This window comes from Pseudozyma flocculosa, assembly GCF_000417875.1.
Source record: "Pseudozyma flocculosa PF-1 unplaced genomic scaffold scaffold00001, whole genome shotgun sequence".
Classification (NCBI taxonomy): Eukaryota; Fungi; Basidiomycota; class Ustilaginomycetes; order Ustilaginales; family Ustilaginaceae; genus Pseudozyma; species Pseudozyma flocculosa.
In genome coordinates this window covers 1,682,730-1,708,933 of record NW_006920869.1, presented here as the reverse complement: position 1 = coordinate 1,708,933, position 26,204 = coordinate 1,682,730, and the positions used below count along the sequence as shown (strand labels likewise).

The window sequence follows — 26,204 nt, the reverse complement described above, 5'->3', positions numbered from 1 at the left end:
AGGGTTCAGCCCCCAGCCTGCTGGCCCGCTGGCCCGAGTTGCGGTGGAGTGCCAGAGTGGCGGGCGATCGCTGCCTGGCCACGCTGCCGGGAGAGGGGCCACAGGGTACTTTTCGGATCCGAGATCAGCGCTCAGTCCGGGCGGATTTTTTTCAGGTTGCTGGGGCTGGCAGGCTGGCTGGCTGACGAAAGGTGGCTTGGACTGGCCAGGCCAGGCCCAGGCCTTCCGAAACCCGCCGCGTGGGGGGGCGCTGGCCAGAAGAAAGAACCAGGGCGAAGCACGGCGCCGGCCAGGCGGAACCGGGACGCTGGCTGGCTGCGATTTGTCAAAGCTTCCGATTTCGACGGCTGCCCCTCGCCCCCCGCTGACCCGCTCCTCGTCTCTCCCTCTCCTCTTCCTCCACCACCGCACTCCCTCCTACCTTGCCACCTCATCGCTCCCTCCCCTTTCACCACCCTTCGCAGCTTCGCCGCAATCATGAGTCTGCTCCGATCCCACGCTCCCAAGAGCATCGCTCGCTCCCTTGCCGCTTCCTCGAGGTCCGTCTCGGCCTCGACTGCCGCCGCCACCCCGACCGTGGCACGCGGCTTCCAGTCCCAGGCGACTCCTGTCGGCCGCCTCGCCAGCCGCGCCAGGATCCCCGCCGCACCGCTCGCTCCCCGCGTCGCCATCGCCTCCCGCCTCCAGGCTCGCGGCTACGCCGCCGAGGCCGGCAAGTTCAACCGTGACAAGCCCCACATGAACATCGGCACCATCGGTCACGTCGACCACGGAAAGACGACCCTCACCGCCGCCATCACAAAGGTCCTCCACGAGGCATCGGGCTCCGGCAAGTTCATCGACTACGCCTCGATCGACAAGGCGCCCGAGGAGCGCGCCCGTGGTATCACCATCTCCACCGCCCACGTCGAGTACGAGACCGGCAACCGTCACTACGCCCACGTCGACTGCCCCGGCCACGCCGACTACATCCGAAACATGATCACCGGCGCCGCCCAGATGGACGGCGCCATTATCGTCGTGTCGGCCACCGACGGACAGATGCCCCAGACCCGCGAGCACCTGCTGCTCGCCAAGCAGGTCGGCATCAAGAAGCTCGTCGTCTTCATCAACAAGGTCGACCAGGTCGACGACCCCGAGATGCTCGAGCTCGTCGAGATGGAGATGCGCGACCTCCTCTCCACCTACGGCTTCAACGGCGAGGAGACGCCCATCGTCAGCGGCTCGGCCCTCGCCGCCCTCGAGGGTCGCAACCCCGAGATTGGCGCCCAGGCCATCACCAAGCTCATGGAGGAGACTGACCGATGGCTCGACATGCCGCCCCGTGACCTCGACAAGCCATTCCTGATGCCCGTCGAGGACGTCTTCTCGATCCCCGGCCGAGGCACCGTCGTCACGGGCCGTGTCGAGCGCGGCACCATCCAGAAGGGTGCCGAAATCGAGATCCTCGGCCTCGGCAACACCTTCAAGACGACCCTCACCGGTATCGAGATGTTCCACAAGCAGCTCGACCAGGGCATGGCCGGCGACAACATGGGCGCGCTGCTGCGCGGCGTCAAGCGCGAGCAGGTCAAGCGCGGCCAGGTCATGGTGATCCCGGGCTCGATCAAGCCCGTCAAGAAGTTCCGCGCCCAGATCTACGTCCTCAAGAAGGAGGAGGGCGGACGCTACACGCCCTTCATGGACAACTACCGCCCGCAGCTCTTCATCCGCACCTCGGACGTCACCGTCGCCCTCCACCACCCGCCGGGCACCGAGGACGCCAGCGAGAAGATGGTCATGCCGGGCGACAACGTCGAGCTCGACGGAGAGCTGGTCCACGACATTGCGCTCGAGGAGGGATCGCGATTCACCCTCCGCGAGGGCGGCAAGACGGTCGGCACCGGCATCGTCACCATGATCCACGGATAGACTCCGAGTGCGGCCCTCCTCCCTTCGCAAGTCACATCCTCCATCCCAAAATCGCCGACGGCAGTCGACTCACACCACGCCCCACCGCATCACGCCCCACCACACCACCCTCTAGATTTTTTCCCTTCCCTTCCCTCACCTTACCCATCCATGCGTACAACACTCATCCCCGCCTTTTTCCTTGTACCCTTCCCCTGTAAGAGTAATCTGAACGACCTTTCTCCTCCTTTGTCGCCTCTTCTTCGCTTTTCTTTATCCGGCCACGTTGCTCCTTCCTGCCGCCGTCGATTGATTGCTCACGCATTACGCATCCAACCCACCGCTCTCGAATCAAGGATCAAGATGAACCGCATCGCACCGCGTCTGTGCAGAGGAGAAAGCGGAATGGGACGAGAGAGCAAGGGGCGGGGGATGGGGATGGAGGGGGATGGATAGAAATACAGTTGCGTGTGTGTACGCCTCCGGCCGGGTCGGATCGGGCGTCAATAAAGAGGGAAGATGGTCCAGCCGTTCCATCGACTCTCGTCGGCATTGAGGGCGTCCCAGTCAATCTCGATGGCCTCGATGGGCACGTTTGCCGGTCGAACCGCCGTCGCAGTGTCGTCGCCACTCTCGGTCTTCTGCTTCTTCTTCCGTTTGGTCTCCTTTCCCTTCTTTGTCGGGCGCGCGCGGCGTCCCTTGCTGCGTCCCGCTCCGTCGCTTGGTTCGTGGTCACCATCGTCATCGTCTTCGTCGTCGTCGTCGTCGTCGTCGTCGTCTTGGCCATGTTCGTTCCCGTCATCGCCCCTTGAAGCTCCCCCGATCTCGAGCTGCTCGGCGGCTACGTCTGGCTCGGTGGGTGAGGCGTCCTGCTGCTGCTGCTGCTGCTGCTGCTCTTGACCGGACTCGGTCGGGACGGGCGGCCGTTTGAGCCTGGCGACGCCCATGAGGACAGCGCACTGCGGACAGACCGAGACGAGATGCTCATCCATCCCGCTCAGCGTCGTGGCCGCCTCGTCCTCCTCCACGTCGGCGTGCTCCTTTCGGCCGTCGCGGGACCTGGTCGCCCGGCGGATCCTCACTCTCTCGCCACCGAGGATGCCGATCTGCGCCTTGCGGATCTGGCACGCGGTGCACTTGCCGTACCGGGTGCGCAGTGCGCTGCCTTCCTTGCGCTTCGCGGTCCCGTGCGACGCCCAAGCTTTGGTCTTGCTGCGCTCGGCACCGAGGACGCCGGCCTGGCTCGTCGACCCGAACGCGTAGTGGGCGTGTCCCTCGCCCTTGAGGATCCGGTGGCCGATGCCGACATTGTCCCTGTCGGTCGAGATGAAGCGCAGCACGGCCGGACCCGCCATCCACGTGACGCGCGGAAAGACGCTGTTGGATGGCGACCCTTGCGGCATTGCCCCGACCGAGGACGGTTGCTCTTCGGGCCGGAGGGCTCGGACGCAGTCGAGCGTGAAGCTGTGGACGCAGTCGCCTTGGTGCAGGATCCAGTAGGGCTGCCCGACGCGGATCGCCGGCAGCTCGTCGAAGCGGGTCGCAACGTCCCCAGGCTGCTGCGGCCGTCCATCGGCGTCCGGAAAGTGGCGGCTCAAGAGGCTGGCATAGTCGGCTTCCCAGGGCTGGTCTCCAGCACGGATGCCGCCACCGTAGAGTCGGCCCTCGATCACCATGCAGGAGTCGCTGGTCCTCTTTCTGCCGGTGAAGCGGGCACAAACGGGCTCTTGCCCATCGAAGTCGATGCCTTGACCCTGGTCGCTGGGGCTGCCAAAGTAGTCCTCGATGACCTCGTCCGACTCATCACCTAGCGCTTGGCGAGCCAGCCGCTTCCTCCATCCGACCCTCTCTGGCTGGTCGTCGGACCAGCAGAGCATCGCGTCGAGGATGACGGAGACGTTCTGATCGGAGCGCACCTCGATCGTTTGCGACCGCCTCATGCCTCCTGGACCGTCGCCTTGTCGGCGTGGCAGCGACGGAGGTCTTGTGAAGCCCTCATCTGCGGCGTGTGTCCCCGGGCGCCCTGTCTGTGCCTGTTGCTGCTTCTCCTGTTCCTGCTCCTCCTCGGCATCGTCGAAGTCGATGTGCGGCGTGCTCCAGAAATAGGATAGCTGAAGCACGAGGGGTGGCCTGCCGGTGCGGGGCCCACTGGCCTCGTGTCGCTCCCCGGCGAGCCCTTCGGCCACCGGCGAAGAGGCACGGTCAGGATCGTTGCGTTCGGACGAGGGTCCTGGTCGGGTCCTTGGCGGCACCTCTGCGATAGCGTTGCCGTGGATGAACTGGTGGATCTCTGGCAGGCTAAAGGGGCGATCGAGCGAGTTGACAGCCCTGGTCTTGATTCTGCGCGAGAATGCGGTCGTCTGGGTCTTGTCGAAGCGGAATGCGCGCGGGAGGGAGCGGTCCATGTCCGCCAACAAAGCCTCTCTGGCGCGGCGGATCTCGTCCCACGCCTTGCCGTCATGAGCCGCCGAGCCTCGTGGCTGCCAGCGACGGCGCTGCGAGGACTCGATGCTGTGGCCTTGGGGCGGCTGATCCGGCTCGCCAGACGCAGGGTGGGCTTCAACCCCGCCCGCGTTCCCATCCCTGTCCCTACGCCTACCCGTATGCCTGTCCCTGTGCCTGTCCGCGTCCTCGTCGGCCGACTCGTTGTCGGAGCCCACATCTGTCGAGCTGGCGTCGGTGCCTTCATGCTCCTCATCGGCGTCAGCGTCGGCACCGGCGTCAGCGCCAGCAGCCGCCTTGCCGGAAGAGGTCGAGGTGCTGGACCACTGCTGCCAGCGGTCCTTCAGTGCTGTGGAGAACTCGGCGTCGCAGGCCCTCTCTCGGATGCGATGGCGCACTGTGTCAAGGGATGATCCGATACGCGCGGAGACTGCTTTGAGATGGTTCTCCGTCAGATCGAGCTGGCGTCTGGCTGAGCCATCGCCGTGCTGCGAGGCATGCCTCAAGTCGATCTGGCCCAACTGAAGCGGCTCGGACGAGTAGGATGGTCCGGAGGGGTTCGAGGCCGGTGCGCCGGACGTCCGCTGCAGCTGGGGTCTTTGTTGCAGTGATTGCGGGGAGACAGTCTGGTGGGAGCTGCGGCGTGGAGACTGGGGATTTGGCAGTGGTGGCTGCACGTCCATGGCCGGCGACGCCGCGGTATGTGCTCAGGTGCGAGCTTGACGGTGGTTTGAGGCGCCACGCATGCTGTCGTGCTGTCTTAATCTTGAGTGAATGGCAGGTCCGTCCATCCAGGTAGCGCCAGATAGGGGTGCTGAGGCGGTCCGAGCGTCCAAAGAGGGGGCTGGAGCGGCAAGATGGGGACAAAAGAAGGTGAGTGGTGGCAAGAGGTGTTGCAGGCCGGGCCAGGCCTGGCTTGCCCTCTACGCGTCGAGCGACGACGCGTCCCCCTTTTTCTGGAATTTCTGGCGGCCGCTGGCCTGGGCCTGGCTGGCCCGAAAGTTCTCCACATCGCTTGGCTGGCTGGCGGGCTGGCGGGCTGAGGCTGCGGGCTGGGGCTGAACCTGGGCCTGGGCGTGTTGGACCCTCGCCACCGTACCGACCCCACGCTTCCCGCTTCCTGCCACCACCTCGAACCTTGCTTCATTCTTCCGATCAATCCACGCGGCCCTCCTCTCGCCCAGCGCCCTTTGGCATCACGCGCCCAGGCTCATCCCCTCGTCGCCCGCTCTAGCATCGTACATCCCTCATCCCTCCTCCGCATCTACGTCGATTCAGAGGTCCTGCACGCAATGAGGCGAAGCGTCGTGCTGGCGGCCATCCAGCAGTCGAGTGGCGTCGCAGCCACCGCTCCAGATGGCACACCAACACCGCCACCCAGCAGCAGCAAGATCCGAGTTCTCTCCGATGTGTCTAGGACCGCAAACGGCGCCGGCTTCGGCCCGCTCCTCGGGCGCAAGCCCTTCAAGTCGCCCTCATTCGCCTCCAAACGCCAAGACGCCGATGCAAGCGGAAGGAAGCGCGCCCGAGTCAGCTACAAGGGTATGGACGGCGCCGCAAACGATGACGGCTCCGAGGCCGAAGAGGGCTCCGACGACGACGGCGCCGGCGGCAAGCCGGCAAAGAAGAAAAAGACGTCCAAGGGCTCGGCAAAGACGCTCGAGGGCGTGTACAAGGGCATCGACGCCACCGGCGTCTCGCTCAACGTCGACAGGAGAAAGTGGGCCACTTTTGCCGTAAAACCCGACGCCATCAAAAAGGGCTTCGCCGTGCCCATGATGCGCAGCAAAGACGGCCAGGTGGTCGAGGTCCGCGCGTCCAACGCCGCGCTCGGCACGCGCAGGAGCGGCGAGATCCCCCCGCGCCCGCTGCACGACCCTATGGGCGAGCACGCCATCGTCCTCTTTGACCCCACCGTCGACGACAAGGACGCCGAGCGCCGCAAGGAGGAGCTCCAGAAGAAGCAGGAGGAGGAGGAGGCCAAGATCGAGGCGGGCGGCAAGGGCCCGCACAAGAGCCTCGCCGAGATCCTCGGCCTCAACAACGTCAAGAAAAAGGAAGTCGAAAAGGTGCCCGTCGTCATCGACCCGAGGCTTGCCAAGGTGCTGCGTCCGCACCAGGTCGAAGGTGTCAAGGTGAGTCGGGTCCGGCCCCCAAGAGGGCAACGTGGTCCATGGTCGCGTTCGCTGTTTCTCACACAGGTCCTTCTGCCGCTGCCGTCTCTCCTGCAGTTCCTCTACCGATGCACGACCGGCCTCATCGTCGACAACGCTTTTGGGTGAGTCTCGCTCGGCCTCCGCCAGCCTCGCCTCCCAACTTACGGCCGTGTGCTGACGACCCCACTCCGCCCATTTCTCTCGAGTAGCTGTATTATGGCCGACGAGATGGGTCTCGGAAAGACGCTGCAGTGCATTGCGCTCATGTGGACGCTGCTTAAGCAGTCTCCGAAGCCGGGCAAGTCGACAATCGATAAGTGCATCATCGCGTGTCCGTCGTCGCTGGTCCGCAACTGGGCAAATGAGCTGGGTACGTCCTTCCTGGCCCGTTTCTGTTGTGGCTAATCGCGCCAGGCTGACGTCTCGTTCCCGTCCCTATCACACCCGGCCCACAGTCAAGTGGCTCGGTGCTGCCGCGCCTGGCACGTTTGCCCTCGATGGCAAGCTCAGCAAGGAGGAGATGATCGAGGCGGTCCGCAGGTGGTGCAGTGCTTCGGGTCGTTCGGTCACGCAGCCTGGTGAGTCGTGGCAGTCTTGATGGCTCGATTTGCGGCCAAGTTCGTGGCGCTGACCTTTGTTTTGCTGCTATCGCGTGCGGCCCGCCTCGTCGCAGTCATGATCGTGTCCTACGAGACGCTGAGGAACCTGCAGGAGGAGCTGGGCAACACCGAAGTAGGCCTGCTCCTCTGTGACGAGGGTCATCGGCTCAAGAACGCAGGTAAGTCTCGCAGCTTCAGCCTCCTGCTGATGGCAAGGCATTATTATCGACAGGCGAGCTCATTCGGTGTCCTGCTTCACCTTCGGTCCCACAGAGTCACTCACGTTCCAGGCCCTCAACCAAATCAAGGTCCGTCGCCGTGTCATTCTGTCCGGCACGCCAATCCAGGTGAGTCTCATGCCGAGAAGCTGCCGTGCCGTGACGCCGGTCACAATAAGGCCCTGACAGGAACGCGCCGCTCGCCTCGTCTGATCACCTGCGCAGAACGACCTGTCCGAGTACTTTGCGCTGCTCAACTTTGCCAACCCGGAGCTGCTCGGCTCCAAGACAGAGTTCCGCAAGAACTTCGAGCTGGCCATCCTCAAGGGGCGCGATGCCGACGCCACGGAGAAGCAGCAGCAGGAGGGCAACGAGAAGCTGGCGCAGCTCTCGGCCCTGGTCAGCAAGTTCATCATCCGCCGCACCAACGACTTGCTGTCCAAGTATCGTGAGTCTCTGCCTCTGCCGCGACGCACGCACCGTCGACGCCTGTCCGCAGGGTTGCTGACTGACCGCCTCCTCCTGGCCCGTTGCGCTGGTATCTGCTTCTTCGCGCTGCAGTGCCGGTCAAGTACGAGCACGTCGTCTTCTGCAAGATGTCTTCGTTCCAGCTGGACCTCTACCGCCTCTTTATCCGCTCGCCCGAGATCAAGAAGCTGCTGCGCGGCACGGGCTCGCAGCCGCTCAAGGCGATTGGCATCCTCAAGAAGCTGTGCAACCACCCGGACCTGCTCGACCTGCCGCACGACCTTGACGGCAGCAAAGAGTTCTTCCCCGAGGGCTACACGCCACGCGACCGCCGCCAGGTGTATCCGGAGCTGTCGGGCAAGATGATGGTGCTGCAGCGCTTCCTCGAGACGATCCGTGCCACCACCAACGACAAGATTGTGCTCATCTCCAACTACACGCAGACGCTCGATGTCTTCGAGCGCATGTGCCGCGCCAACCGCTGGGGCAACTTCCGCCTCGACGGCACCATGACGGTCAACAAGCGCCAGAAGCTCGTCGACAAGTTCAACGACCCCGAGGGCAAGGAGTTCATCTTCCTGCTCAGCTCCAAGGCCGGAGGGTGCGGCCTCAACCTCATCGGCGCCAACCGCCTCGTCCTCTTCGACCCGGACTGGAACCCGGCGTCGGATCAGCAGGCGCTCGCCCGTGTGTGGCGAGACGGGCAGAAGAAGGATTGTGAGTTGTCGTCAGTCCGCCCGAGGTGCTCTCGGCTCGCGCCGCACCGGCGATGGACAGGAAATCCGACGCCGACGATGCTGACTGCTTGCCCCTTGCCCCACCGCTGCTGACAGGCTTCGTCTACCGCTTCATCGCCACCGGTTCCATCGAGGAGAAGATCCTGCAGAGGTGAGTTGGCCGGGGCACGCGCCGGGCTGCTGCTGGTGCTTGGCGCTAATGCTCTCTTCATCGCTCTCTTTTCACTCCCGAACCCCCCGCAGGCAGTCGCACAAGCAGTCGCTCTCTTCGTGCGTCGTCGACGAGGCGCAGGACGCGGCGCGCCACTTTTCGGGCGAGGACCTGCGGGCGCTGTTCCAGTTCAAGGAGAATACGCTTTGCGACACGCACGACACGTACAAGTGCAAGAGGTGCAAGGAAGGGCGGCAGTGGATCAAGGCGCCGGCGCTGCTGTACGGCGACACGAGCACGTGGAACCATTACCCCAAGGACCAGATGCACCAGCTGCACGACGACCTGCTGCGCGCCGAGACCAACCACGACGACGTCTCGTTTGTCTTCCAGTACTGCAGCCACTAGGTCGTGGCGCGGCTCGTCGCCGCTCAGTCGCCTCGCCGTCTGCCGCATCCAGTCCTGTGTCCCGTTCCATCCATCTAGCATCGTCCATACCGTCACCAGCATTTTGCAATCGAGACCGCCGTTGTACTTTTTGTCGATCGCAGCGGCGACGCTGGCCCGTGTGGCGTGCTAGTCGAACGAGCGCGAGAAGGGCGGGGAGGTGAGATGCGGCAGTGACGCTGTTGCGCTGCGGGGACGAGTCTGAATGATGGTATTGTACACGGGAGATGCGAGGGAACGGAGAGGGGGTTGGGTGGCCAGAGGACAATGGAGAGGGATGGCACGATGAAGAACCTAGTAGCCGACGGGGTTCTCGCGTAGTGTAAGCCTGGTCCATTTGGGCACCTGCAGATGGCAAAAAAGGTTGTCAAGTGAGGGGGTGAGAGGGAGAAGGGGGAGATCAAGAGGATCAGCCACGATGGCAGGCAGCAGTAGCAGCAGGAGGGGGGACGACGGACTGACCTTGTGCACGCTCTTCCTGAAGCCGCGGTCGTTTTTGCTAAAGGTGGTGTACTTGTCCTTTGGGAGCATCTCGCTCTCCTTTGGCAGTGCGAGTGCGCGGGTGAGGGCGCCGCACTCGACGCCGCTCTGCTGGATGGTGGCGATGACCTCGTCGACGTTCTTGAGGCGCTGTCGCACCCGCATCTTTCGCGTCGGCGAGAGGCGCCACGGGTTCTTCCTGTTTGCACGGTCATCGAGCGAGAGATAGCAAGAGGTGTTCAGAAGGAAGGTTAGCCATTGAGATGGGAAGCGGGGCGAGATGGTCTGGCAAAGACGAGGACGGTGCTTACCAGAGCAGACCGCCCATGGAGGGCATCGAGGGTCGGAATGCGCCAAACATGCCGCAGGGTGTGGTTCAGAGGCGATCAAAGGTCGGTGTTGTCGCTGGCGATGCTGCTTGCTACCCGCTCCAAACGACTGCTGCTGATGGTGGTGTCGGTGGCCGTCGTCGTCGTCGTCGTCGTCGTCGTCGTCGTCGTCGCCGATAATGTCCGGTATGGGCGGTGGGGTGTCTGGTTGGAAGATTGCAAGAAAAGGCCCGGCTGCCCTGCCCGACCCGACCCTGAGTCGGATTCTCGGTGGGCCCGCCTCGGAACCGAAAATTGCAAAGCTGACGCTCGCATCCGAAAAAGGAGCGCTGCCGCCAGCAAGGAAGGAAGGCAGGCAGGCGGCCAGGTTGGTTGGCGGGTCCACGCGGTCCACGAAGAAAACGGGGCGGTGAGGCCAGGCCAGGTGGAGTTTTCTAGCGCAGGCTGGGCTCTCTGGCAGGTTGCCACGTCGACGGGGCAAAGGCGGCGTGGCTCCCTCTTCCTCTCGGTCTGCTGTTGGGCCCCCCCGCACAACCCAAAGTTTTCGGTCCGTCGGTCTGTGCCCTTCCATGCGCGCCTGCCAGCGAGGACTCGAAGCCAACACGGACGGTCGGACGTTACGGCGGCCCTCGTTGGCGCACGGGGCGGGGCGCAGCGGCTGCAGCCTCTCCCTCGTCTGCTGCTGCACCAACCTTTGGCTTCCTCGTCCCCACCACCACCGCCACCAGTATCACCGTCACAATCGACACCCACATCGACGACGACGACGACGACGACGACGAACGCCAAGACGTCAATCAAGCGAGCAGGTTCCCCGACTTCTCCCTTGGCCCGTCCTCCACCGCCCCTCGCTCTGTCCGGTCCACAGAGTCGAAACGCCTCGCTACGAAACCGTTAGAGCGCTGCCTCGGTCGCCCCACTCCTCTGGAACTCACCACCACTGTCGCTGGAACGACCCTCACGCACCCGCCTGCTCATTCTCTTCCCGTTTGAGCTCGTCTCAGACAGCCAGGTATCCCGTCAGGAACTCGCCATTTGCTCGTCCAACCCCCAGCACCACCGCCCATCATGGACGCAGCCTGGACCTACTCAATCCGCGATGTGCTCCACAAGCTCCAGGTCGACCCTTCAAAGGGTCTCTCGGCCGCCGAAGTCGAGAAGCGCAGGGAGCAGTACGGCCCCAACACCTTGCCCGAACAGCCCCCCACGCCCCTGTGGCAGTTGATCCTCGAGCAGTTCAAGGATCAGCTCGTCCTCATCCTTCTCGCCTCTGCCGTCATCTCGTTTGTCCTCGCCCTCCTCGAGGAGAACCAGACCCTCGGCGCCGCCCTCATCGAGCCCGGCGTCATCTTCCTCATCCTCATCGCCAACGCCACCGTCGGCGTCATCCAGGAGCGCAACGCCGACAAGGCCATCGACGCCCTCAAGGAGTACTCGCCCGACACGGCCTCGGTCATCCGCGAGGCCCAGACTGCCCGCATCCGCTCCGAGGACATTGTCCCCGGCGACGTCCTCATCCTCACCGTCGGCGACAAGATCCCCGCCGACTGCCGCCTGATTGCCATCAACTCGAGCAGCTTCCGCATCGACCAGGCCATCCTCACCGGAGAGTCGCTCAGCGTTAACAAGAGCCTCGAGCCCGTCGCCGACGCCCGCGCCGTCAAGCAGGACATGACCAACATCCTCTTTAGCGGCACCACGGTCGCCAACGGCACCGCCATCGCCGTCGCCGTCCTCACCGGCTCCAAGACGGCCATCGGCGACATCCACGCCGAGATCAGCAAGGACGACGACGAAAAGACGCCGCTCAAGCAGAAGCTCGACGAGTTTGGCGAGCAGCTCGCCAAGGTCATCACCGTCATCTGCATCCTCGTCTGGCTCATCAACATCCGCCACTTCAACGACCCCTCGCACCACGGCTGGGTCAAGGGCGCAGTCTACTACTTCAAGATCGCCGTCGCCCTCGCCGTCGCCGCCATCCCCGAGGGACTGGCCGCCGTCATCACCGCCTGCCTCGCCCTCGGCACCAAAAAGATGGCCAAGAAGAACGCCATCGTCCGCCACCTCCCCTCGGTCGAGACGCTCGGCTCCACCAACGTCATCTGCTCCGACAAGACCGGCACTCTCACCACCAACCAGATGAGCGTCACCCGCTTCGCCACCTTCGAGGGCCCGTCGAGCCTGTCCGACTTCACCGTCGAGGGCTCCACCTTTGCGCCTCACGGAAAGATCCTCGGCGCCGACGGCAAGGAGGTCACCTCGCTCAACCAGGCCGGCACGTCGTTCCACGCCCTCGCCGAGGTCTGCTCGCTCTGCAACGACTCGCGCGTCTCACTCGACGACCACGGCAACTACGCCGCGCTCGGACAGCCCACCGAGGCCGCGCTCAAGGTGCTCGTCGAGAAGCTCGGCCACCACGACAGCTCAGTCAACACGCACCTCTCGGTCATGGACAAGCACGCCCGCGTCTCGGCCGTGTCGGACGAGTACGGCAAGGCCCACCCGCGCCTGCTGACTTTTGAGTTTTCGCGCGACCGCAAGTCGATGTCGACCCTGATCCGACGGTCCAGCGCCACTGGGAGCCTGCTCGTCAAGGGCGCCCCCGAGAGCGTCGTCGACCGCTGCGACAAGGTGCTCAGCGGAAAGGAGACTGTCTCGCTGTCTGCGGACGTGCGCCAGCTGGTCCACGAGAAGACGCTCGAGTACGGCCGCCTCGGTCTTCGCACCCTCGCCCTCGCTGTCAAGGAGGACGTGCCGCTGGACATTGAGTCGTACCGCTCCTCGAGCCCCGCCGACTACGTGCGCTTCGAGCAGAACCTGACCCTCGTCGGCCTCGTCGGCATGCTCGACCCTCCCCGCCCCGAGGTGCGCGGCGCCATCGCCCGTTGCCGCGAGGCCGGCATCCGCGTCATTGTCATCACCGGCGACAACAAGAACACGGCCGAGACCATCTGCCGCCGGATCGGCGTCTTTGGGCCCGACGAGGACCTCGTCGGTAAGAGCTTCACCGGGCGCGAGTTCGACGAGCTGAGCGACGCCGAAAAGAAGCGCGCCGTTCTCCAGGCGAGCCTCTTCTCGCGCACCGAGCCCACCCACAAGAGCCAGCTGGTCGACCTGCTCCAGGGCCACGGACTGGTCGTCGCCATGACCGGAGACGGCGTCAACGATGCGCCCGCCCTCAAGCGCGCCGACATTGGCATCGCCATGGGCAGCGGCACCGACGTCGCCAAGCTCGCCGCCGACATGGTGCTGGCCGACGACAACTTTGCCACCATCGAGACGGCCGTCGAGGAGGGACGCTCGATCTACAACAACACCCAGAGCTTCATCCGCTACCTCATCTCGTCCAACATCGGCGAGGTTGTCTCGATCTTCCTCACCGTGCTCCTCGGCCTTCCCGAGGCGCTGATCCCCGTCCAGCTGCTGTGGGTCAACCTGGTCACCGACGGCCTGCCCGCCACCGCGCTCGGCTTCAACCCTCCCAGCACCACCATCATGAAGGAGCGCCCGCGCAGCCGCAACGACCCGCTCATCAGCGGCTACATTTTCGCCCGCTACATGATCGTCGGCGCCTTTGTCGGCGCCGCCACCATCTTTGGCTACGCTTGGTGGTTCATGTTCTTCGAGGGCGGCCCGCAGATCTCGTACAGGCAGCTGAGCAACTTCCACAAGTGCGCCGACCCCACCCTCTTCCCGGACGTCGGCTGCGAGATCTTTTCGGCCAGCCGCGCGCCCGCCACGATTGCCCTCAGCGTCCTCGTCGTCGTCGAGATGTTCAATGCGCTCAACGCCATTTCCGAGACCGACTCGCTGCTGACCATGGGCCCGGCGAGCAACCCGCTGCTGATTGCCGCCATCATCCTCTCGCTCGTCCTGCACTACGCCATCTGCACCGTGAGTACTGCCGCGACGGCGCTCGTGCGTGCGGTGGCCTCCCTCTCCCGTCCGTGTTCCGCATGCTGACTTGCAGCCCTGTCCTCACCTCCTCGCGCCGCGCCGCTGCAGATCCCCATGCTCCAGGACTGGTTCCAGGTGACGTCGCTCAGCTGGACCGAGGTCAAGGCGGTCATCTACATCTCGCTCCCCGTCATCTTTATCGAAGAGGTACGTGGCGTTGCCATCGTGTCGCGTCTCTCTTCACCCTGGACCGGTCGCTGACTTCCCCCTCACTCGTCTCTCCCTTGTTCGCGTGTACGCTCCGCTTCGCAGGCGTGCAAGTTTGTCACTCGCCTCTACGCCACTCGGCCCAGCGACGCCGTCGAGGCCGAAAAGAAGAGGCAGTGAGCCGTCGTCCTCGATCAAATGACGCGCGTCCCCCTGTCGACCCATCGCTCCCTCCATCTCCCTCTCTCTCTCTCTCTCTGCGCATGAAGTCCGCCTGTCAAGCGAAGGAGCGGCGGCGTCTTTGCTACACTGCGACTGACCTCATGCCCGCATTTGACGGAGAGCACCACCGCCACTGCATCGCCTGTCGCGTTAGAGTTTGTTGTTGCCCATGTGCCCACGCGCACCCCCCTATTTTCAAACCTGCATCGTGATGACGTTGCCAAACGAGTTTTGAGTCGACGTCTAGAGTCTGTCGAGTGTGAGGGTATAAGCCTAGGCGGAGCGATGGAGCGGGTGAGCGCAGCCGATGGCGAGCGGAGGCGGAGCAGGTGCGAGGTAGCTGTTCTGGCGGCGAGGTGAGGCTGGGTGCGGTCCTGGACTGAGCCTGTACAACGAGCCGGATGCTGGACACGACGCACAGACTGCAAGGGAGCAAGTTTGTATGAGAATGTGCCAGAATCGGCCAGGTATGCATACCATTACCGTTGGAGGTCGTCATCGGGTCGGAAAGCCTTGCTAAGCCATGACGTGCCATGCCTTGCTGTCCATATCCACCGCCATCCCTCGAGTCCACCATCACCACCATGCCGCCATCGCTGAACGAAGCATCGAGCCGCGACGCTCAATCGCAACCCTGCTGCCTATACTTGCCGCGATGAACGGCATCCATCTCGTCGCGGACCCTGAAGCATTCCTTGCAGAACGCGTCTCGGTCCCCGGTACACTGCCAGGTCTGACGATCGGGGAGCTGGGAGATGGCCGACGAGATCTTGCAGTCGAGGTTGGGGTATTGGGCCGAGTTGTGCCGGAACGGCTGTGCCGTCAGCCAGCATACCGCCGTGGCGCTCATCTCGCCCATCATAAAGTACTGGTAGGGCAGCGAGGGGTCCGGCATGGGTCCGCGTGGTGCCAGCTTGTGTGGCGATGCGCTGCTTGGGTGTGTGAACGAGATGAGGAGGATGAGGAGCAGCAGGAGCGTGCTCCCCAATGCGCTTGAGAGTTTTGGTGCGTGCATGCTTGTCGGTTGTGCCACGAGCGGGAAGAGGATTGGGTCGATATGAGAGATGGCAGGGGAGGGGTTGCTTTGTGTCGCGACGAGGGTACGAGCGCAAGGATGCGCGACCGTCGAGTATGGCTTCTGCGGACGGCGAGGTAGTGGGTGGGTGGTGGTCGACAGAGAGGAGGGAGCGAGAGGAACACTCTGAGGTGTGCGTCCTGGGATGCGGCGAAGGATGAGATCGATGGCAGGAAGGAAAGCAAGCGAAGGGGGACGAGCGAGAGAGCCAAAGAGAAGTACGTCGAGGTGCGCACGCGCCTCGGTGTTCAGGGCGGCGGCGTGGACGGGTGCGGCTTGCCAGACTACTGCAACGGGGCCGGCTGCGCCTCAGGCACACACCAGGGTGTCTCTAGATCGGGGTTTTTCCATCGGGCAACCTGATCCAAATTTGCAAAAGTTGAATCGGCGATGGCTCGCCGGCTGCCGGGGTGGAGGCCGGCGTCGGTCTGCTAGTGACTGATGGAATACGTCACCCTGGCCTCGCCTGGCCTGGCCTGGCCTATCTGGCCCAGGGTCCATCTGGCCCAGGCCGAGCACCGCGCCCTGGCGACCCCAGCCTTAGCGTCGAGTGTAGGCCTCCTCAGCATCTCTCCATCGTCCCTCCGCTCTCCCATCTCTCACACACACGCACACATACAGCTTCTCGAGGAACATCGACCTCACAGCCACAATGTTGAACGCACTCTTCCAGACCAACCGACACGTCGTCGTCCGCAGCGCCCGCGGGTCGGCGAGGACGTTTGCCGCGTCCGCATCGAGGTCTTCGGCTGTCAAGCCTGGTTCCGACAGCGAGGCTACCGTACCCGGTGGCGGAGGCGTGAGTCGTCGCTGTGGTCTCCATTGCCTCCCTCTCCCTCTCTCTTGTCCTGCCCGCTGACATCGTCATGACGCTCCGACTGGTACGCCGCGCAGACCGAGGACATTGCCAACTCGTCGGGAGCCTACGACGGCGACAAGACCAACCCAGACGCAGCGACGTCAAAGATCGAGTCCGAGGTGAGCAAGCGTGGGCCCGCCTTCCTCTCTCGTTCCATGGCCCCCTACGAGCTGACTCGATGTCCATACTGCCTTGCCCTACGCGGCTCTTGCGTTTCGACTCCAGAACAAGGCCGATTTCAGCACGTCGGCCAACAACCCCGAGACGTCCGAGGCGGCCACGAAGGCGCACCACGCCAGCGACGCCAGACCGTCCAAGCAGCAGCAGAAGACTCCCAGCAGGACCGATCTCGGCGGTACCGCTGCCCGAAAGGGCAAGGACTGAAGTGTTCAGGGGGCAAGGAACAATCTTTATCGCATCGTCCATCCCTTGGCAACGGACGCAAATCAGAACTTCGTGGAGCTTGAGCTGTGCACCGATGGGAGAAGGATTTGTGAGCGGATGTGGCGAGTTTGGCCCCCGGCCGCCCACGACCGAGGTGATGACTGCTTCCTCGTAGGAGAACACGGTTCGGTACCGGCGAGCCGAGACACACAGCCAGCTGTCCGACCCTCAAAAGCCTGGCCGTGGCGTCGGACGGAGCCAAGCAGAGCACCCCGGGCTCTCGCAGCGACGCACGGCACCAAAGAAGAGCATGGAGGGTGTGCAGGACATGTTGCAGATGCGAAGAATACCACAAAGGGGAAGAAGAGGTACACGCAACAGCTAAGAGCTCCTGCCCGACGTACTCCTGATAGAGTTCGTGCTGACTGCGTCCTATGGAAGGGGTGGATGATGAGGATGTGGGGGAAGGTGGTGGCGAGGCGCGAGGACCGTAGCGGCGGTGGCGGCGGAGGAGGCTGGGCCGACGAGAGCCGGAGCAGCCAGTCCGTCTCTCCGTCTTAGATGATGACATACGTATCTTTTGCGAGAGAGAGAGGGGAGCGGCGAACGCATCCTTCCTCCACTCACCTCGACCCGCCAGGACGGGTCAGAGGTGAGGGAAGGAAAGGGAACCGAACCCGAGCGTCCCAAGCTCGTTTTGACGGGAAGAGTGAGGGTCATAGAGTACAGGGGAGGTAGTGGCCGTCCAGACTTCCTCAATTGGTGGTTGTTTTGGGTGTCCGGCGACGTCCGGCCTTGTTCCGTCTCTTGAGAGGCATGGCAGAACAAGAGTCGAAGGGAGGCCAAAGTCGCAGAACGAGGTGGTCGAGATTGAAGGGCCGAGTCCAAAAGCCTTGACGACCAGATCGACGTCGAGATCGAGCATCCGAAGCGTCCATCGATGTGGCCGTCAAGCGCCGTCGCTCATCCGCCGACCAACGCTACTAACTCGTCCATCCTGATCATCGGGTGCTGCTGCAGCGTTTACTCGCGGGGAGCGCCACGGCCAACGCCGGTGTAGCGGGGGCGGTAGCCGGAGGGGGCAGCGCCCTCCTTCTTGTCGTCACCACCGTCGCGGCGGCGGTACTCGCGGTCACCGCCCTCGCGGTCACCACGGGGAGCGCGGTAAGCACCACCCTCGCGACCGATGGGGGCACGAGCAGGGCGGGCGGGGCGCTTGTGGGTGGCCGGGACAATCTCGGCGGGGAGGTGGAGGAACTCGCGGAGGTACTCGAGACCCTGTTGGGGCGGGGGAGGACGGAGCAAATGACGAGAGGAACCATCGGTCAGCGTCATTGGCGTCGATCGCTAGGAAGCTCCGAGAGGGGCGGAATAGCCAGCCGGACACGCACCTCGTCAGTGAGGGTGTAGAAGTACCACTGCCACGAGAACTGGGTGTGGACGTAGCCCTTGGAGGTAAGGCTCTGCATGGCCTTGACAACCTCGAGGTTGGGCAGGTCGAGCTCGGGGTGCTTGACCTCGTAGTTCTTGGGGGCAACCATGACGCCCTCCTTGAAGAGGGACGAGTAGATGGTGCGGCGGTTCTCCTTGGAAATGATCATGATGGGCGAGGTAGGCTGTCGGTGCGGGGCGCAGTGGGCGGAGAGAGGGGGTGACGGTCGGGAAGAACAGGTGCGCAAAACAAGATGTTAGATTGCGGTCGGTGAGCGAGCCAGACCAACGTCGAGAGCCAACGCCAGCAACCGGTTCGAACGCGCAGCCAGCAGCACCGGCAGCAGTCGCCTCGTCTTCGCCTGTCGTCGCCGCTCGATCCGCAGTTTGCTGGGTCCTGTCGCTCGGCCTAAAGCTACTCCTCTTCAGCCCGAGTCTCCTTCTCCTAAGGTGAGTGACCCTTCCGTCGGCGTTCGTCCTCCATTCTTTCGACGCTCCCGCGAAAGTTCCGAACGGCCGCTGATGTCGATGTGGGTGCTGGTGCGGAGGCCGGCGATGCGGTAACGTACGGCGGCGGTGCTGCTGGTGCTACTGCTGGCGGTGCGTCGGCTGCTGGCGATGTCTAAGGTCGTCGCTACTCACTGTCTTGACGGCGTAGGGTGACGGGTGTGGTACAGCGGCAGGATCGTCAAGAGCCGGCCGTGCCAACCGGTATCCCGCCCGCTGGCCCTGGCGTCGCCGTCGTTGGCCCGCGGAGCCAGCTTGGACTGGCTTCTGGCTTCCTTCGCCCTGAGGCCAGCACGTGGAGGGGCCCTGGCCAGGCAGAATCTAAGATTCCCACGCTGTTTGCAACTTTCGGAGCCGCGCAATTTTCGAAATTTGGATCGGAGGCGTGCGCGCACGAAGCTGGGCAGGCGGGGTCGACCCTGGTCATCGGCCCAGATGCAGGCATGCGGGTTCAAGCCTGCGTGCCGCGGCCTTGAGCTGGCGGGCTGGCTGGCCTGGCTCTGACCAAGCTTGATGGCCAAGCCAGAGCGTGCGAGTGAGTGGGTGGGCGAGCGAGGTCAGGGCCATGGCGGGCTCGGCGCCGGAGCGCGCGGCGGGGGGCGGCGCGGGCAGCGGCGGTGGTCGTCGTTTTGCCCCCTCACCATCAAGCCCCCTCTACCACACCACATCTTCAAGGTTCTTCACAACGTGAGCATCGACATACCGACGCCATCGACGCCATACAGCTTCAGCCGCTCGCCTCTGTTCAGATCGACGTCCGGGTCCGTACCGCCTCGCCTCCGACCGCCGCCATGTCGCCACAGCTGCATCACGAATCCTGCGCCCGACCACCGCCCTAAGGAGGAGGGGTGGCAAATGCGACACCACGGTCGTTTCTTGGAAAACGAGCGGCGCAGGAGGGGAGACGCTGTTTGTTGCATGCAGTCAGACGGCTCCTTGTGGAGCCTCTCGACCCATGCGGCATTTCGTATGGGGACTTATGGAGGACCGACCAACGGAGCGGGCCTTTGAAGTTCGAAGGAGGACCGGCTCGGCACACGGCGGCGGGGCTCGATGGCGTCTAGGTGAAGTCTCTTCAATCTCGTAAATGGACCCGTCCGGGCTGACCAAGTTGATCTCCTCTCCTCTCGTCTCCGACCCTTACCACCGCCATCATCACCACCGCCACCTCGTCTCTCGCCACCATCGCCATCCTCGCCCGCCTCCGTCCTTCGCGCTCTGTCACGCCACCCGACCTACCTATCGTACACACAGACCTCGAACACATAACTCAAAATGGGTAAGGTCCACGGTTCCCTCGCTCGTGCCGGTAAGGTCAAGTCGCAGACTCCTAAGCTTGAGAAGCAGGAGAAGCCGAAGCAGCCCAAGGGCCGCGCCAAGAAGCGTCTCCTATACAACCGCCGGTGAGTATTCGACGGTCCTCGAAGCCGTTGGATCGGACAGGGAGGTGGCATGTCGACATCTTTGAGGGGATCAAGTCGCTGGACGACGGGCACGAGACATGGACAAGGATCGGCTCGGCTCAGCCGCACCTGGCACTGGAGGAACATCAAGAGCGGCGTGGGATCGTTCACCACCTGGCGGCGGTTCCGAGTTAAGGAGTTGAATGGTGGCACTTCTTTGCGGCGTGCGCTGTCGCATCCGCGAGCTGGATCGCGTATGGCCGGTCGCACACGATCAGGGGAGGAAGATTGAGAGCCGGACAAACCCGACCCCGACCCCGAACGGGATGAGCCATTCATACTGACCCGTCCCGTCCTTCTTTCCTTGCCCACCACACCACCTTAGCTTCGTCAACGTCGTCCTCGGACCCGGTGGCAAGCGCCGCATGAACGCCCAGGGTGACGGCAAGAACTAAGCGTGTCAGACTCCACGAAACAGCAACCTTTCCCCTCCGATCCCATCGCATCGCATCTCATGCCTCGCGCGATCATGGCCGGCCACTACCGCAACCTAGGCCTCTTTCGTCGTCGTCTCCATCGCTAGGCTCCTCCGGCATCTCCGGCTCGCATGTACTACACGCCCACCCTCCCCGCCACCCACACACACACACACAGCCTGCAAACGCTGCGACCAAAATCTAAAAACTCTCTCTCATACGCGTGCATGCCGCGCTGCACACTGTCTGATGGTGTTCCGCCCGTCGATGGCCGGCGGTCGTCCCGTATCTTGGTATCGATGCTGGATCGTGGCTGCCCGGCCGTGGTGATGAAGAGGTCGAGGTGAACGTCTGATGTTTCGAGTCAACGCTGACGGTGGTGGTATCGTAACGGGATGGCGGAGACGCCTCCTCAGGCCGTCGACTCGATCATTCTTCAGCGACGGCCTGCCTGGTCTCTTTGTCGACGACGGGGGCCGGGGTGGCATCGCCGCCCTCCTTGACCGTGGACTCGTCGGGCTGGCGCTGCGCGGCACGCTCCTTGAGCTCCCTCTCGCGCTCCTCCTTCCTCCTCCTCTCCTCCTCGAACCTCTCCTTCTCCGCCCGCCTCCTCTTCTCGGCCTCCTCCTCCCTCGCCCTCTTCCTCTCCGCCTCGGCCTCTGCCTTCCTCCTCTCCTCCTCCTCCTTCTTCCTCCTCTCCTCCTCTTCCCTCTCCTCGCGCTCCTTTTCCCGCGCCAGCATCTCCATCTCCTGCTCGAGCTCCGCATCTTCGACCTCCTCGACGCCCGCCGCGGCACGTGCGCTCTCCCCGCCCAGCTGGATGGCCTGCTCGATCTCGGCGTGGTCGGCCAGCGTGTCTGAAAGCGCCGCCATGGTCTCGTCGACCCGCTCGTGCTGCAGCGAAGGGTGGGCCATGAGCGACTTGAGCGTCGACGCCGACGTCTCGTAGGCTTGCATGATCTGTGCGTGCGTTGGCATGAGCGCATGGAGCAACGTGGTCAGTCAAGGGCGCAATAACCTCGCTTGCTGGACGTGGCGCTGCGCTGCGCGTGCCGTTACCCACCTCGACATCTCCCGCGGCCTGCTCAACTTTGATGAGGACGCCGCTGATGGTTTCGAGCGACCCCATGCGCTTGTTCAGCAGGTCCTCGAGCGTCTTGCGTGAGCGCAGGTAGGAGAGCGCCTGGCCCTTTTGTTTCGCCTGCAGCGCTGCCTTGATCTTGTCGTTGCGCTCCGCGATCTTCTTTTCAATCTCGGCGATCTGCATCTCGAGCTTAGCGCTCGTGTCGGCGATCTGGAGGATGCCGATATCCTGCTCGCTGATGGGCGTCGGCGGCTCGTGCTCGCGCGGCGACAGCTTGACGATCTGCGAAGTGGCAGGGGAAAGGCGCGATGAGAGCGTGGGGCTCGTCAGCGGCAGACTAACTCGGCGACGCAAGGCCGGAAATGTGCAGCCACTTACGCCCTTGTCCATGACGGCCACCTTGCGATCCCGGACCAGATGCTTAATGACGACCTGTACATCCATCTCGCTCAGCTGGAAGGGCGCTCCACCCGAGCCGACTTCAAGCTTGAGCTTCGCGAGCTTGTCTTTGAACTTGGCCGTCGAAAAGAGAGAGTCTAGCGGGGAGAGGGACGCGCTGGCATAGTGCTCTTGGAGGAATGCGTCGGTGACTTTCTGTTGGGTGCCGACGGGGAAGGAGTCAGCCGGTAGGCTGGCTGCTCGGACGACGCTACTCTTGCGCTGCTCACCTCGAGGTTGGCCCAGATGACCCAGTCTCCCCTGTGCGTCTTCCAGAGCTTGTCGTCCTGGCTTCCGCCGTCGTCGTCGTCGTCGCCGGACCCGCCGATGCCGATCTGGGAAAAGGCCCAGGTAAAGGGGGCGACGAGCAGCGTCGATGCCACGGTACCTGCCGAGGGTACGTACGACTTGAAGCCCGATGAGTGAGAGGGGCCGTGGATCGGCTTGGTGGATCGCAAGAATGTTGCTAGTGAGACGACGTCCGAGGTGCTCTGCAGTTCGGCCTGCATGACAGGCGGGGGGGGGCGGCGAAGGCATATAGGGCAAGATTCAAGGGTGGTATCGAGAAGTCAGCAGTCAGCGGGCGGCGTACGACCAGGCGGGTGACCGCAAATGGCTGATCCTCACCACGACGGTTCCCAGTCCGAGTGGCCTTCCGACGTGGTCTATGGACCAGGCGGTCTTTGTGGTTTCGTTGAGGTGCAGGACGAGCCTGTCCTGGGATGCACCGGCGCTTCGGCCCGCAGCCTGGTGCGAGTCTAGCTTCTCGACATCGTCCTTGGAAGACGCGAGTGCGTTGGACTGCTGTACGCCGTCCCAGGCGACCTGTGTGAGGATGTGTTTCCACCACTCGACGTTGGCCCTGAAGCCAGCCGGGTTGGAGCGTCGCTGCCTCGAGAGGTCCGAGTAGAGCGAGGGGAGGGGTGAGCTGGAAGACGAGGGGTCCTGGAAAGATGGGTGGCGGGCGAGGTAGTCCTTGAGCAGGGGCGCCATGGTGTGTGGTTGAGCGCGTGTGTGCGCGCGCACGGTGGTATGGGCCGCACAAGGTGGTGGTGGGTGTTGGGTGGTGGTGAGTGGTGACTGGTGCAGCAGCATCGGCAGACAGGCAGGCAGGTGGTGTTGGTCTGGCTGGCTGGCTGGCTGGCCCGCTTGGCCATCTGTTAGGGTCCAGCGGGCCACAGGTTGCGTCAGAGAGAGAGAGGCGCACGCGTGCATTTGGCTCCACTTTCCAGGGGACTTTTTTGGGGCCGAGCGCCGCCAGCCCTGCCCAGCCCGGCACAGCACTTCCAACCGGCCCTCGCAACCACGACCAATACCAATCCCCCCCCTTCTTCCATCTCCCCAAGGCAGTCTGCCTCATCGCCCCTTGTTCCTCGCCACCATGGCCTTCTGGAAGCCAGGAACAGTCAGGCCAGGTAAGCCGCCGACTCGCCCCTGTGCCTCGCCATCTCACCTAGCCTCACTCACATCGCCTCTCGCACCCTCCCACCCGCCTCGCAACAGGCAGCTCCGTCGACCGCTCCACCGAGAGCGAAGGCTCCTTTGACCCCTCACTCTCGTCCTCGATCGCGACGGAAAATGCCGGACTGGGCGTGCAGGATGCCAGGCAGAACCTGCCCATCTTCAAGCAGAGGGACACCCTCCTCTACATGGTCGAAAGGTACCCCGTCACCGTCGTCGTCGGTCAGACGGGCTGTGGAAAGACGACCCGTGAGTCCGAAGCCCTCTTCTCACGACGGAACATCCTTCTCACGCTGACCGACCCCTCTCCGCACCACACTCCCCGCTTCGTTTGGCACGCAGAGCTGCCGCAGTTCCTCTTTGAAGCCGGATGGGCCTCATCTGGCCACCAGATCGCCTGCACCCAGCCTCGCCGAGTCGCAGCCACCTCGGTCGCGGCCAGAGTCGCACAGGAGGTCGGCACCGTCCTCGGAGAAGAGGTCGGCTACACGATCCGCTTCGAGGACTGCTCCCATCCATCCCGCACCCGCATAAAGTACCTCACCGACGGCATGCTCTTCCGCGAGTGCATGCGGGACCCGCTGCTCAGCAAGTACTCGGTCATCATGATCGACGAGGCCCACGAGAGGGGCGCCTACACCGACATGCTCCTCGCCATCCTCAAAAAGTGAGCCTGCCGCGACGCTCGAACCCGCCCCTTCCTGGATCATGTGCTGACTCTGCTCGTCCTGCCCCTGTCGTCGTCCCGTCAGGATCCACCGCAAGAGGCCCGAGCTGCGCATCATCATCTCGAGCGCCACCATCGACGCCCAGGCCTTCGTCGACTTCTTCTCGCCAGACGAGCTTCCTTCGACGGTCGAGAAGCAGAAGCAGCGCCAGCAGGAGACGGCAGCCATCGTATCTCTCGAGGGTCGGATGCATCCCGTCGAGCTTGCCTACGCCACCGAGGCATGCTCAGACTATGTGCGCGCCGCCGCCGACACGGTGATGAAGATCCACCTCCAGGAACCGCAAGGCGACATCCTCGTCTTCCTCACGGGCAGGGAGGAGATCGACACGTGTCTCCAGGACCTGGCGGATCGGATGCTCAACCTTCCGCAAGGATCGCTTGGGCTCGACCTGCTACCCCTCCACGCCGGGCTGACGGTTGAGGAGCAGACGGCCATCTTTGCACCGGCATCACGCGGCAGCCGCAAGGTCGTGGTCGCCACCAACATTGCCGAGGCGAGCGTGACGATCGACGGGATACGCTACGTGGTCGACTGCGGCTTCGTCAAGCTGCGCACGTTCAACCACCGCACGGGGATGGACATGCTCTCTGTGGTGCCCGAATCGCTCGCCTCGGCGACGCAGCGGGCGGGCAGAGCGGGGCGCACGTCAGCCGGCAAGTGCTACCGCCTGTTTCCCGAAGAGGCGCTGTCGACGCTTCCGGCTGCGACCCCACCCGAAATGTGCAGGTCCGACATCTCGATGCAGGTGCTGCAGCTCAAGGCGCTTGGCATCGACAATCTGGCCAGGTTCGAGTTCCTGCCTCCCGCCCCGCCCGTCGAGATGATGGCCAAGGCGCTGGAATTCCTCGCCAGCCTCGAGGTGCTGGACGACCACGGCAGGCTGACGAAGCCGCTGGGCGAGCAGATGGCCGAGATGCCGGTCGATCCGATGCTGGCCAAGACTGTGAGTGAGGGTCGGTCGCGGCCACGCAGCGCCTCGATCAAGCTGACGCGATCTTCCTCGCGTCCCTGCCCTCTTCTGCCGTCGTATCGATCCCCTCACAGCTCCTCGACTCGGCATCGCACCGCTGCAGCGCCGAGATGCTGAGTATAGCAGCAATGACCTCGGTCTCGAACCCCTTCATCATCCCAGACGAAGGGCGGTCGAAGGCCGGGATAGAGGGCGAGGTGGAACGACGCAAGTTCACCGCCGAAGAGGGCGACCACCTGACGCTGCTCAACGTCTTCAACGCGTTCGTCGATCCGCGCATCGGCAAGTCGTCGGCGCGGTGGTGCGCCGCGCACCGGCTCAACTTCAAGGCCCTCTCGCGCGCCGTCAATGTGCGCTCGCAGCTTGAAAAGTACCTGCGTCGCTTCGACCTCCCCGTCGTCAGCTGTTTGGCCGACGAGGATGCCGGGGGGAGGATACGGAGGTGCCTCGTCCGCGGCTACTTTAAGAATGCGGCTAGGATGATGCCCGATGGGTCATATCGCAGCGTCAGGGAAGGTTCGGTGAGTTTGTCCTTCCTCTCATCTCCCCGTCTCGTCGGCTTTGGGGTTTCGAGGTGATCGGATCGTACGAAGATCATGGCCCCGACGCTGATCCACCCACCTTCCTACCGAACGGAGGATACAGGTCCTACACGTCCACCCTTCCTCTGTCCTCTTCAACCGTTCGCCATCGACCAAGTTCGTCATCTACCACGAAGTCGTAGAGACGAGCAAACGCTTCATGCGCGATCTCACCGCCATCGAACAGGTACGTGGCCTAATCCTCCCCTTGCCCTGTCTTGGCGTTTCCGTTCCGGGTCAACTGATCCGTCTCGACGCCCGCCCTGTGGTGCCTTGTTGTGCTCATCCTTCACGATCCTGACCCCTCATTCGACGACGATGACGGTACAGGACTGGTTGGCCGAATTGGCGTAAGTCTCCAGCTCCCCCTTTTGCACTTCCGATGAAGGAAGGCACCTGACGAACGGTACAAGCTCCATCTTCTTACTTTCTTCTTTGGCCCCGTCACAGACCGCACTATTACGAGTACGCCCGTCCCTCTCGTCCTCAGTGACCATCTCTTGCCACCTCGCCAGCCCCGGCCAGAGACACACACACACGCACGCACGCACGCACGCACGC

At 63.7% G+C, this 26,204-nt stretch overlaps 11 protein-coding genes across 11 annotated transcripts; 6 read left to right on the top strand and 5 right to left on the bottom strand.

The window, feature by feature from the left end:
* Nucleotides 1-477: 477 nt before the first annotated feature.
* On the top strand, nucleotides 478-1,911 carry PFL1_00593 (uncharacterized protein; the record flags this gene model as incomplete). The annotated part of the gene is made up of 1 exon (XM_007878086.1): nucleotides 478-1,911. One exon carries the CDS (start codon nucleotides 478-480, stop codon nucleotides 1,909-1,911), a length of 1,434 nt encoding a protein of 477 aa, XP_007876277.1.
* A 482-nt stretch (nucleotides 1,912-2,393) lies between these two features.
* Nucleotides 2,394-5,015, bottom strand: PFL1_00592 (uncharacterized protein; the record flags this gene model as incomplete). Its single annotated transcript, XM_007878085.1, has 1 exon — nucleotides 2,394-5,015. One exon carries the CDS (start codon nucleotides 5,013-5,015, stop codon nucleotides 2,394-2,396), a length of 2,622 nt encoding a protein of 873 aa, XP_007876276.1.
* A 609-nt stretch (nucleotides 5,016-5,624) lies between these two features.
* PFL1_00591 (uncharacterized protein) lies at nucleotides 5,625-9,069 on the top strand (the record flags this gene model as incomplete). The annotated part of the gene is made up of 10 exons (XM_007878084.1): nucleotides 5,625-6,467; nucleotides 6,564-6,610; nucleotides 6,698-6,858; nucleotides 6,944-7,066; nucleotides 7,162-7,266; nucleotides 7,361-7,434; nucleotides 7,531-7,753; nucleotides 7,867-8,490; nucleotides 8,607-8,661; nucleotides 8,754-9,069. 10 exons carry the CDS (start codon nucleotides 5,625-5,627, stop codon nucleotides 9,067-9,069), a joined length of 2,571 nt encoding a protein of 856 aa, XP_007876275.1.
* Nucleotides 9,070-9,402: 333 nt separating this feature from the next.
* PFL1_00590 (uncharacterized protein) lies at nucleotides 9,403-9,949 on the bottom strand (the record flags this gene model as incomplete). Its single annotated transcript, XM_007878083.1, has 3 exons — nucleotides 9,403-9,453; nucleotides 9,571-9,787; nucleotides 9,900-9,949. The coding sequence occupies 3 exons, from the start codon at nucleotides 9,947-9,949 to the stop codon at nucleotides 9,403-9,405; spliced, it is 318 nt and encodes a 105-aa protein (XP_007876274.1).
* Nucleotides 9,950-10,985: 1,036 nt separating this feature from the next.
* On the top strand, nucleotides 10,986-14,201 carry PFL1_00589 (uncharacterized protein; the record flags this gene model as incomplete). Its single annotated transcript, XM_007878082.1, has 3 exons — nucleotides 10,986-13,811; nucleotides 13,923-14,021; nucleotides 14,127-14,201. The coding sequence occupies 3 exons, from the start codon at nucleotides 10,986-10,988 to the stop codon at nucleotides 14,199-14,201; spliced, it is 3,000 nt and encodes a 999-aa protein (XP_007876273.1).
* A 664-nt stretch (nucleotides 14,202-14,865) lies between these two features.
* On the bottom strand, nucleotides 14,866-15,138 carry PFL1_00588 (uncharacterized protein; the record flags this gene model as incomplete). The annotated part of the gene is made up of 2 exons (XM_007878081.1): nucleotides 14,866-15,057; nucleotides 15,079-15,138. 2 exons carry the CDS (start codon nucleotides 15,136-15,138, stop codon nucleotides 14,866-14,868), a joined length of 252 nt encoding a protein of 83 aa, XP_007876272.1.
* An 832-nt stretch (nucleotides 15,139-15,970) lies between these two features.
* Nucleotides 15,971-16,561, top strand: PFL1_00587 (uncharacterized protein; the record flags this gene model as incomplete). The annotated part of the gene is made up of 3 exons (XM_007878080.1): nucleotides 15,971-16,117; nucleotides 16,213-16,296; nucleotides 16,403-16,561. 3 exons carry the CDS (start codon nucleotides 15,971-15,973, stop codon nucleotides 16,559-16,561), a joined length of 390 nt encoding a protein of 129 aa, XP_007876271.1.
* Nucleotides 16,562-17,584: 1,023 nt separating this feature from the next.
* PFL1_00586 (uncharacterized protein) lies at nucleotides 17,585-18,162 on the bottom strand (the record flags this gene model as incomplete). Its single annotated transcript, XM_007878079.1, has 2 exons — nucleotides 17,585-17,839; nucleotides 17,953-18,162. The coding sequence occupies 2 exons, from the start codon at nucleotides 18,160-18,162 to the stop codon at nucleotides 17,585-17,587; spliced, it is 465 nt and encodes a 154-aa protein (XP_007876270.1).
* Nucleotides 18,163-19,774: 1,612 nt separating this feature from the next.
* Nucleotides 19,775-20,357, top strand: PFL1_06834 (uncharacterized protein; the record flags this gene model as incomplete). The annotated part of the gene is made up of 2 exons (XM_007878179.1): nucleotides 19,775-19,902; nucleotides 20,288-20,357. The coding sequence occupies 2 exons, from the start codon at nucleotides 19,775-19,777 to the stop codon at nucleotides 20,355-20,357; spliced, it is 198 nt and encodes a 65-aa protein (XP_007876370.1).
* A 450-nt stretch (nucleotides 20,358-20,807) lies between these two features.
* Nucleotides 20,808-22,893, bottom strand: PFL1_00584 (uncharacterized protein; the record flags this gene model as incomplete). The annotated part of the gene is made up of 5 exons (XM_007878078.1): nucleotides 20,808-21,338; nucleotides 21,442-21,744; nucleotides 21,841-22,056; nucleotides 22,131-22,403; nucleotides 22,528-22,893. The coding sequence occupies 5 exons, from the start codon at nucleotides 22,891-22,893 to the stop codon at nucleotides 20,808-20,810; spliced, it is 1,689 nt and encodes a 562-aa protein (XP_007876269.1).
* A 388-nt stretch (nucleotides 22,894-23,281) lies between these two features.
* Nucleotides 23,282-26,136, top strand: PFL1_00583 (uncharacterized protein; the record flags this gene model as incomplete). Its single annotated transcript, XM_007878077.1, has 8 exons — nucleotides 23,282-23,315; nucleotides 23,404-23,610; nucleotides 23,704-24,028; nucleotides 24,114-25,035; nucleotides 25,137-25,583; nucleotides 25,708-25,830; nucleotides 25,974-25,993; nucleotides 26,094-26,136. 8 exons carry the CDS (start codon nucleotides 23,282-23,284, stop codon nucleotides 26,134-26,136), a joined length of 2,121 nt encoding a protein of 706 aa, XP_007876268.1.
* Nucleotides 26,137-26,204: the final 68 nt, after the last annotated feature.